Raw genomic sequence first — 10,231 nt, forward strand, 5'->3', positions numbered from 1 at the left:
CTTGTGAAGCATTCTCTGAACCCTTTTTATTTTTATGTCATTGAATTTCTCATCTTTTGCTATGATTCATTTCTCTATGTCTGAGTAGTTTTCTTTGCTAGATTAGGGGTTTCAAAAGGGGTTTCATGGGTTAGCAACAGAACACAAATAGGGCTTTATATAATCGATTGTCTTCACTATTGTTAGACTTAATGCTTAGGTTGATTTGATCACCCAATCTATGATTCTAGGTTTATCTATTCATCAAAAGTGTAATAGGTTGCTAGAAAAGACATTAGTGGGCAAATTATCCTAGACCTGCGAAAGTTGATGTGTAGGTGATTTGTGAACTTATCATTCCTGTTCTTTAATGCTTGTCTGCGATTCTGGGCTCAAACGACAGTTTAGGGTTTATGGACCGCCGAGCATGTGCTCCGGATGTCTGAGCACGTGCTCCGCGTTTCCGCACAGAATCGATCAGATAGAGTTATTGATACCACGACAGTGGATCAGTTTATATTTATGTTTGAGTTCTAGACTGGTACTTAATCTATGCCCTGAATAGTTGTTTAGTTGCTATCTCTGAAATTCCCGAGAATTACCCCTGATCTAGTGTTTTGCTTATTGCCTTTTTATACCGTTTTAATCGCGTTACTGTTACCAAACAAACCCAACTTTGAATTGTCTTAGCTTGAAATTGAACCAATAGAACCATAGAGTAAAACTTGGTCTTCGTGGGATTCGACCCCTAAGTACTACTTCTTTGCTGTGCACTTGCAGTAGGAAAATAGGGTTTAAAACTCTGTGTTATCATGGGGCGCAACAAGAACACCGAACTAGTAGGCTATTGCGACGCTGACTATGCCGGGGATTGTGAAGACCGACGCTCGACTACTGGCTACTGCACATTCCTTGGTGGTAACTTGGTCACGTGGAAAAGCAAGAAGCAAAAGGTCGTATCGCTTTCAAGTGCCGAATCCGAATATAGAGCTATGAGGAAACTTACAACGGAACTGATGTGGCTCAAGGCTCTCCTCAAGGATCTTGGAATTGAGTCAACAAAACCAATCACAATGCATTGTGATAATGAGGTCGCCATTCATATCGCAACCAATTCGGTGTTCCATGAGCGAACCAAGCATATTGAAGTGGATTGTCATAAAGTTTGAGAGCAAATCAAGCTTGGAGTGGTCCTACCTTGTCATACCGAAAGCAAGGAACAACTTGCTGACATTCTCACCAAAGCAGCAAGTCCACAAGTGTGTGGATACATTCACTCGAAACTTGGTCTCATGGACCTAACTCGGCCATGAGTTCCTTGCTTGGCACCTACACTCTTTTTCCCTTATGTATAGTTTTTCCCAAAAGGTTTTCTATACTAAGGTTTTTTTAATGAGGTGGGTGCCTATGGTGTCAAGCTTGATCAATGTCTTAAGTCAAGCTTGAAGGCGAGTATGAAACCACCATCCGTACGACCGTACGACCGTCCGTACAATCAACCTAGTGGGCCGTCCGTACACTCGTGAAGCTAACCAAGCTCGGTCCATCAAGAAGAGCCTCCAACGGTCATATGCCTTCGAGATCCTTCTCCTTAGAGCTGTTGGACAAGTTGTGCAAGTAGAAAGTCAAAGGGAAGTCACATGTGTGATTAAGGAAATGTCACTATCTCTATTTATATTTGTGCATAGCATCCTAGGGAAAATATCCCCTTTGTATCTCTATATATAGATTATAAGTATGATCTAAATAAAATAAAAAAAAAATTTTATCTTTCTTTCTCCAACACTTTCTCTCAATCGCTCACTCTCCTCACTCTCTTTCCACTTTATACGACTTCAAACACTTGGTTATACTCACAAATATTTCTTCTTTAATTCTTACACTTTTGGCCTATGTGGTTGTTCTTGGCTCATCTCTGTTTTGATACGTTCTGTTATGTGGTTTTTACACTACAAATCATAGCGTCTAGCGGAGTTAAATAAGAGAGGTGCGTGAGTACGGACTCAACATTATAAGATGTTGACGCTTGTCAGTGAGGTGACTAAGACACTCGTGTCACTTTATTGAAACTTGAGAAAGCTTTAAGATAGATTGAGATAGGGTTTTCATTTTTTTTTTTGTATATTTGTAATTTAATGTTGAAGAATGCATGGAAACGGACCTTTTTCTAACGTTACCACATGCGTCGAAGTATTCCATTGGACACGTTTCAGTATTTGTTTTTGTTATTGTAGACACGTTTCAATATGAAGACAAAACATAACATCAAGAAAAGGTTGGAAACAGAAGTCATACGGATGTGTCATATGTCTGAAGTCAAAAGACCAAATATTTGTCAGTCTGGCAAACTCATAAACTTCCCCTAACTCCTCGGATCTGTCTCATGTCTCTAGATCCTTATTTTTCGCTGCTTTCTCTCTTTTTTTTTCTTTTTTTTTCCATTTTTAGAAAACAGAGTATACAAACAGAAACGCTCACGTTTCTTTTTGTTCTCTTTGTGTGTTCCATACGTGATTTGTTCTCCGTTTGCTCTAAACGGAGTTACAAGGCGGAAGAACCACCGTTGTCTCTGCGGCCGGAAAGACCGAAGATATGGGAGCCGGTGGAAGAACGTTCGATACTGCTCACGTGCTCTCCGCCACGTGGCATGAAAAGCACGTGCGTCCTATAGCCGACGACGACTCTTTCCTCCGGAGAGGCATCGGAGAGCTTCTTTCGCGGTGGGGCGGGCTTCAGATGGCCGTGAAGAATCAATGGGGAGGCCACGATTCTCTCAAGAAATCTCAAGAGCTTGCTCATCATCTTTATCTTCTTTTCTCTCAATCAAATGGTTCGATTTGCTATTTTCCCCTTTTTTTTATTGTGTTATATGTCAAGATCATGAAGATATATATTGATATCGATTATGATATGATAGCAGTGGTTACGGTGGAAGAGATTGAGAATTTGCTACACGAAAGCTTGCTTCTTTCTTTCAATACAGAGATTGAAGATGGCAGCATTGAAGAGGTACCATGCATTTCTTAAAAATGAAGATGATTTATTTGTATATAGAGAGATAGATACTAAACTTCGATCTTGTGATTTTTGTTAGGTAGCAGAACAATTGATGATACTCCATGAAGAACATTTGATTGGGATTCATTAAGCGGTAGAGCTTGAAGCGTATAGATCATTTTAGGTTTCATAATCTGATCTTCCCTTTTGTAGTTGTCAATGTAACATACAGAGAATATGAAAATTTTTGGCGGAGAACAAGATGTTATTAATCAGACATCATAAAATATATGAATATATAGATCATCTATGTTCACTTACTTGATGTAATCATTTGTATTTGTGAATTGTGATGAACAGTTTTCGCCTAATGTAATTTCATATTATACCCGGTAAGACCATCCTCCCTCCATCATGATTGTGGGCATATACCAAGCCCGATCGGTTCTCGAACACTGTGTACAAAAGAACATGTAAATTGTCCGATTTGATGCAACAATATTCATATTGAAACGAAAGTGACACCCAAGATCATATATGACATTAGAAAAACCCAATAAAAATATCATTGGAAAAACAACAATCAAATATCTCGATTGAATTAAGAAGGGTTTTGGGGCAGTCGGTGAAAATCGATACAAAAGCAAAAATAACGAACTGGATTTGTTTTCTCTTTTTCTTAGTCAAAAATTGTTTACAAAAATTGGTCTCTCTCTAACTAGAAAGACACTAACTAGAGATGTTGATTATAAAGCCAAACAGAATAATTGAACGACGCTCTGGATTTCCTCTTTCAATCTTACCTCATCGTTTTGAGATCCTCTTAACCACTCTGAGCTTCTCTTCTTCATTTGACTCGGAATCCACTTCAACCAACGCGCTTTTACTAAATCTTTTACGGATTTGTCTCAAATTCCTTACAGATTCCTCTTTACTGAACTTTGTCTTTTAAGCCCATATCTGGCGAAACCCAACGCCGATAATTACGTTTTTGATAATTTTGTTATTTTTTAACAAATGAAATACTGTTTGACCAAAAAAAACAAACAAATGAAAGGCTGATTTGTCAATTTTGTCTTGACCTTCGAAATGGTGCAAATGAAAAGAATAACTCGCGTGAGAGCGATCACGGTAAATCGGGTAATAAATAAAGTAGAAAAAAACTCACCGTGCAACACGTAATTAAAAGAAGAGGATTTTAATTCCCCCAAAACCTGAACCACACATAAGGGCATATATGTCAATTCGCCGATGCCTCGTTTATTCGTTACATCTTGATCTCTCATCCAGAGTTACAAAATAGCAAAAGGAGAAGAAGAAAGAAAGAGTGAAAAGCTTTAGATCTGCTTCCAAAATTGTCCGTACTGTTTCTTAATCAAGCATAAAGTTCATAACTTTCACGTTTGTAGAGTTGATTTTTCATTCTGAGTTCTGCTTCTTCTTTTTTTTTTTTTTTTCCCTCATCTTTGCGTTAATTGGTGTTTTCTGTATCTGCAGGTAAATTAGGGTTTGAGTGGACATGTCTGCTCCTTTTTATTCTCCGATTGATATGCAAGAGATCGTTCAAAATCCTCCTGGGTACCGTTCTTTTCTCTCTAGCTTTGTTGTAATTGTGAACAAATACTTTTTGTTTTAATCTGGGTCTGTGTCATTTTCTCTGGTTTCTTGAACAAATTAGAGCTTTTGATGGGTTTAGTGTTCGGGAAATGAGAGTTATTTACCTCTCTTAGACTTGGATCTGTTCACAATTCTGACCTAAGCGTCAACACAGTTCTTGAGTTTAGATGAGGCAAGGTTAACAAATTATGTAGAGAGGAACGTTTTTGTCTTTGGGATTAGATAAAGTTAGGGTTTTTATACTAAAGGATTTGCCCTTTAGGGTTGACTGTGGTGTTTGTTTCCTAAGTATGCTTGTTTGAAAGTTATGGTATAATGAAATGTATATTACATTGTTTGTCTACTTGTTTTATTTGTGCTATGGAGAAGTCAAATGATTTGTGGATATGGAAAGGCTTTGAGGCGTTAATGTTGTTTGGTTTTTTTTTTTTTATACCACTTCCTTTTTTCATCTCCTCTAGTGTTAATTTGCATGCAGGTTTGATACGCAGCCAGTCCCAATCAGTACTTACCATGACAATCAACCTGTCCCGCTTTCAACTTACCGTGAAAACGATTCTGATCATCTCGACCCCACTCAGCAAGAGAAAGATGACTTCTGGGAAAACGGTTTCAACAGGGAAGAGGCCATTGAAGATCCAGAGCCCTCTCAGGCAAAGGAGAATGGAAAGAGAAGCGTAGACAACAGCTCCTTCACTCATGGGGAAACCGATCTTAACCAGCTTCCAGCTATTCCCCCGGTTTCAACTGGTCAAGGTCTGCCATATGCTCCTGTTGATTGGCCATGCCCTGGTGATGTTTGGACTTGGAGAGTTGGAAGGAGAGTGACTGCTACTGGGTATCATCAGGATAGGTTTCTGATTCTCCCTCAAAAGCTTCAGCAAAAGAATGTCCCAAAGTCTTTCGCTAGCAAAACCACTCTTGCTCGTTATGTCCAATCGAATTTCCCAGACATGGATGCTGATGCATTCTTTGCATCTTTTAGCTGGAAGATTCCAGCACTCTTCCAACCTGCAAATAAAGGTAAAATTTTATATCTATGCAAGAGAGAGTAAGACTTTGCAGATGTACCTTTCTCATTTCATGGATGAACGTTATCAGTTGATTCGTGTTTTCGTTTAAGCACTGCTAGTAAAACCATCTTTGCTGTCTTTTGTAGTTGATGCTGCGTCTCTTTTTGAGGAGACACCGAAGGAGGTACAGACCGAGGTTGGCCAGAATGATGAGAATGCTCAGGATGTGAAAAAAGAAGGAAACTCTCGATACAGCCAAAGGAAGAGGAAACCAATGGCGACACAAACATATGAACCTGTTGAAGAGAAACCTAAACCAACTCCCCGAGCTGGCAGCAACAAGAAGAAGAAAGGAGCCACAACTCCTGCCACTGGACCGCAGTCCTCAACCAAACCGAAGTCATCTCGACAATCTGCAAGACGCGCCACGAACCAGCAGCGTGGTGGTGCTGTGGACTTGAACTTCCAGAACGAGGAGGGTGAACCTGCTACTGCACCAAAAACTAGTAACAAGAGAAAGAAACGCGGAGCTAACTACGAGGAAGAAGATGTTTCTATTCCTCATATCTATGTCTCTCCTATGAATGGTGTCCTCGCGGTCTCGCACTCGCCTATCGATGTTAACCCGGAGGAGTTTGACAGCTACCTGAACTCGCTTGATAACCTCATGCAACAGCCTCCAGAAGAGGTTGGGGGAGATTCTTCTGTTCTTGTTAATGTAAGCTCTCCAATGAGAGAATATGAATGGGCTGAAGCTCGAATGAAGATTTCATCTCTTCTGGAGAAGGATTTCACTACTTTGTTCCTCTCCAAGGACGCAGCAGAGATAGCAGCATTGGCAACTAAACTGAGGAAAGATCCAAACCTTTCCGCTGAAGAGATTGTGAGATTGAAGCTGATGGAAGAGATTCCAACGTTTAGCGAAGTGTACCAGGAGAACAAAGGGGTGATTGAAGATGCTGATAGGTTCTTTTCTGCGCTGGAGCTTAACAAAGCCAAGGTAGCATCACTTAAGTACGAATACAGCGACCTGAAGGACAAACTAGGGAGTATCCAGGGGGAAGTCGACACAAACGCTGAGACAATCCGCCAAATCGATGACCAAATCGCTCAGCTTCAAGCTAGACGGTCTGAGCTGAAGCGGTACATCGGGAACAAGGAGAAAGAAAGGGTTGATTTAAGCTACGGTCAGAAAATGGTAGCGAACTCGATCCCAAAACTCGTACAGGAAGTTCAATCAGCGAACTCAAAGAAGCCTGAATGGGAATGTAGGAAGGATAATGCTCTTAAGCGTGAAGCAGAGATCCTCTCTAAGTTCATCCCTCTCAAAGGCTTCTTCCTCTAAATCCGTCCTCGTATTGTATCCTGTTATAAACCTTTAGCCAGTCTTATTGTGTCATAATGTAGCCATTTTGGTTTATGTTGCAAGAAGTCTCTTGAATGAAACTTGTTTTATGTTGTTGTACTATGGAAGAATATCCGTGTAGTTGGTAAAAATCAGACCTTTTCGTCTTCTTGATCTTACAGTTTGAGAGATCAAAAGATTCAATCTTATCCTTTATTTAGAACTGAACTGCCAACAACAAAAAAAACAGAAGGCTACACAAATATTGTAGAAACGAGGAAGATTAGAGATTTGTCTTCTTCACTCATAAACATCCCAAGAGTATCATCATACATTACATAAAAGAGACATTACTTGATTCACTGAACAAGCACTAGCCTTCCACTATGTCCAAAGTCTCCGCCACCACCATCATCATCATCATCATCTTCTTCTGCGTTCTTAGGTACCGTAACAATCAAAGCACCATCAATACAAGCCACAGTAACAAGCTCAGGCCTAGTTGATTCCGGTAACCTAAAACGCCACACGTCAAGCTCTAACTCGTCTAAAGACAAACCCAAAGACGAAGACCCATTAGTCCTCACCACGATTTTGGTTATACCGGGATGAATCTCAACCATATAAGCCCTCATATCTCCATCGCCGTCACAGAGACCTACCGTCTCCGCCACGAATCTGAAACAGTCTTGTCTCTCTTCTACGGATACATCTGCCTCTGAACTTAACGGAAGCTCCAGAACACGGTTGAAGATATGCGGCAATCGCCGGAGATTCTTGCCGGGTTCTCGGGTCGGGTTATGACGGTGATGATGGATCAAAGTGTTGTTGATGTTTCTAGGGATAGGGTGGACTCTCATGGCTTCTGGGTTTGGTTTGTCGATCGATTGGATCAAACTCAGCAACAAGAGATATGAGAAAACTTGTCGAATCTTCTTTATGGGAATCAAAATCATATAGAAAGAACATAAAAATGTTGGATTTGTTTTTTTTTTAATCGAAAGATCGAAACTTTGAGATTGGGATTATAAATGGGGTCAAAGAGATTGAGAAAGTGAAAGAGGAAAGCTTTAAGATTTTGAAGAATGGGGAAGAAGAAGAGAGAGAGAGAGAGAGAGACAAGAAAAAGATTGCGTCTTTCCTGTTTTATGAATGGGTGCGAAGGCGGCAGCAACGGAGGAGGATGATGATGGATCGGAAAATTGTGATAAGGGCATTTCTTAATTTACCAAAATACCCCTCTTTTTAATTGTCATTTTTTGTTATCATATTATCTTCAGTTTTTATTATTATACAACAAAATTGGATTTATGCGATTCAGTTAGAACTCATGAAATTTTGATTGAGGTTTAATTAAAAGGAACAATTAAGCTAATGAGATTCTTAAACAGATAAGTAGGTTTATGAAACAAATTGCCGTTCTTAAGGTTAGAGATTTTTATTTTTATTATACTAAAGTTTAATTGTAGGATAAATTTAAATTCACTTCTCTTAATTTATACTATATTACTATTACTCATCATGTAACCTATATACTGTATGTTTGTTTTTAAGAATTTGTTTTCTAAAAAATTTAAAATTTTGATATCATAAAATTTTGTTTGGCAAGCGCCGGGTGATGGCTGGCTTAAGCTGAATACAGATGGAGCCTCACGCGGGCATCATGATTTAGCTGCGGCTGGAGGCGTGTTGCGAGACTCTTTTGGGTCGTTGGAATAGAGGGTTTGCGTTCAATGTTGGGGCCTGTTCAACACTGCTAGCGGAATTGAGGGGTGTTTACTATGGCTTACACATTGCTTGGAGTAAGAGAGTGTCGAGGCTGGATCTTGAAGTTGATTCGGAGTTGGTGGTGGGTTTTTTAAAGTCAGGGATCTGTGATACTCATCCCTTGTCTTTCCTGGTACGTTTGTGTCATGTCTATATTTTGCGGGTCTGGATAGTCCGTATTTCTCATATCTATAGGGAAGCTAATCGTCTTGCAGATGCATTAGCCAACTATGCTTTTACTTTGCCTTTAGGTTTTCATTTGTTAGAGATCGCTCCGTTTGTTGTGGAGTCGCTTCTTGAAGATGATGTTCGCGGGGTTTCGGCCACAAGAACTGTCCGTTTGTAATTTGTTTATTTCAGTCTGAATAAATAATAAAGAAACCTTGTCTCCTTATCTTCTACCAAAAAAAAAAAATTAGAAGTCAAAAGAACGCTTTAATGCAATGAGATTATATCTAAATATGATACATTGGTAATTTGGTATGTGAAAATAACATATAGGATTCATCCTTATTGTTACAAAAAAAGTTTCATAGAAACAAAATTAAAGAGAAATTAAGAGTTGACGACCAACATATGTGACCAAGTAGGCAAAATATTGTTTTGCTCAATTGGTAGGATTCTTGATGTTTTTCTTTGAACGGTAAACCTCTTTAATCTGCAAATTAATAAATAAATCGCAGTATTTGGACGTCGAACCCTAAATCTCTTGGTGTATAAAACATTCATCAACTTTTGATCAATCATTGGGTAAAAGAAATTCTACGGATATATTATAATTTAGATAATCTATTACTTATAGTTATTGTTGTTAAAGAAAAGTCAGATTTTATAAACTATTACAACAAATAATCTGTAAATTTGCCTTTTGGAATGCAGTAGTGTGTTACCAAGTAGACGATGGTTTAGTGGTTTTAGAAATAACTCAAAATCACTAGTCTAACCTGTTTTTAAGATTTATTTACGTTTTAAACATGATACTATAGTCTTGAATATTAGGGAACAAAAAAAAAATTGGATCATTAAAAACATGTTGGACTATCGCATATTTTGATTTTATATTTAGATATGTCGGAAAAATGAGTTATGTCGTAAAAGTTATACAACTTCAGTTAACGAACAAACAAGTATTTAAGGCTGCTATGATTAAAAAACAGTGTGATTATGACTGTAATAAAGTTTTTGATTGATTACCTCGTATATGTTAGAAGAAAAAGTGATTCGTAGGACATGTGTATATTTAACAAAAAATAACCTTTTCCTTGTTAAACTTTATGATTACAAAAGTTGTCTGTTCCTTGAGTCATTCTTGTAACATGTTTCAAATATGCAGGAGTTTTCTAAAGGTTTTAATTAGTTTACTAACTGAATATAAAACTACTATTATTCGTAATAATACCCTCTATTGATGAATTTTTGATTTTTCGTTCCCATTAATTAATAGATTACTCCTATATAAAGAAGAGTACTTAGCACATGAATGTATTTCATCATATTTGAAATAGGAGTCGTG

General features: G+C 38.4%; 3 protein-coding genes across 7 annotated transcripts; 2 read left to right on the forward strand and 1 right to left on the reverse strand.

Annotated features, from left to right (window-relative positions):
- On the forward strand, window positions 2,223-3,389 carry LOC104787522 (pre-rRNA-processing protein TSR2 homolog). 3 transcript variants are annotated; one of them, XM_010513144.2, is made up of 3 exons: window positions 2,223-2,809; window positions 2,897-2,988; window positions 3,081-3,360. In XM_010513144.2, the coding sequence occupies exons 1-3, from the start codon at window positions 2,572-2,574 to the stop codon at window positions 3,087-3,089; spliced, it is 339 nt and encodes a 112-aa protein (XP_010511446.1). In that variant the 5' UTR covers window positions 2,223-2,571; the 3' UTR covers window positions 3,090-3,360. The 3 variants fall into 3 exon arrangements, with proteins under 3 accessions (XP_010511446.1, XP_010511434.1, XP_010511442.1); XM_010513132.2 differs by having other exon boundaries at window positions 2,226-2,809; window positions 3,074-3,389; XM_010513140.2 differs by having other exon boundaries at window positions 2,230-2,809; window positions 2,900-2,988; window positions 3,074-3,387.
- LOC104787546 lies at window positions 4,227-7,118 on the forward strand. 3 transcript variants are annotated; one of them, XM_010513152.2, is made up of 4 exons: window positions 4,227-4,333; window positions 4,474-4,554; window positions 5,072-5,616; window positions 5,753-7,118. In XM_010513152.2, exons 2-4 carry the CDS (start codon window positions 4,496-4,498, stop codon window positions 6,949-6,951), a joined length of 1,803 nt encoding a protein of 600 aa, XP_010511454.1. In that variant the 5' UTR covers window positions 4,227-4,333; window positions 4,474-4,495; the 3' UTR covers window positions 6,952-7,118. The 3 variants fall into 3 exon arrangements, with proteins under 3 accessions (XP_010511454.1, XP_010511457.1, XP_010511462.1); XM_010513155.2 differs by having other exon boundaries at window positions 4,272-4,377; XM_010513160.2 differs by lacking the exon at window positions 4,227-4,333 and adding an exon at window positions 4,363-4,386.
- LOC104787563 lies at window positions 7,149-8,138 on the reverse strand. The gene has a single exon (XM_010513168.2). The coding sequence runs from the start codon at window positions 7,905-7,907 to the stop codon at window positions 7,311-7,313; it is 597 nt and encodes a 198-aa protein (XP_010511470.1). The 5' UTR covers window positions 7,908-8,138; the 3' UTR covers window positions 7,149-7,310.

Source organism: Camelina sativa, chromosome 1 (assembly GCF_000633955.1).
Source record: "Camelina sativa cultivar DH55 chromosome 1, Cs, whole genome shotgun sequence".
Classification (NCBI taxonomy): domain Eukaryota; kingdom Viridiplantae; phylum Streptophyta; class Magnoliopsida; order Brassicales; family Brassicaceae; genus Camelina; species Camelina sativa.

Coding starts and splice junctions, on each gene's coding strand:
- LOC104787546 (XM_010513152.2), top strand. CDS start 4,496: ATGTCTGCTCCTTTTTATTCTCCGATTGATATGCAAGAGATCGTTCAA. Junction 4,555..5,071: donor ATCGTTCAAAATCCTCCTGG/GTACCGTTCTTT, acceptor ATTTGCATGCAG/GTTTGATACGCAGCCAGTCC. Junction 5,617..5,752: donor CTTCCAACCTGCAAATAAAG/GTAAAATTTTAT, acceptor TGTCTTTTGTAG/TTGATGCTGCGTCTCTTTTT.
- LOC104787522 (XM_010513132.2), top strand. CDS start 2,572: ATGGGAGCCGGTGGAAGAACGTTCGATACTGCTCACGTGCTCTCCGCC. Junction 2,810..2,896: donor TCTTTTCTCTCAATCAAATG/GTTCGATTTGCT, acceptor ATGATATGATAG/CAGTGGTTACGGTGGAAGAG. Junction 2,989..3,073: donor AAGATGGCAGCATTGAAGAG/GTACCATGCATT, acceptor GATTTTTGTTAG/GTAGCAGAACAATTGATGAT.
- LOC104787563 (XM_010513168.2), bottom strand. CDS start 7,907: ATGATTTTGATTCCCATAAAGAAGATTCGACAAGTTTTCTCATATCTC.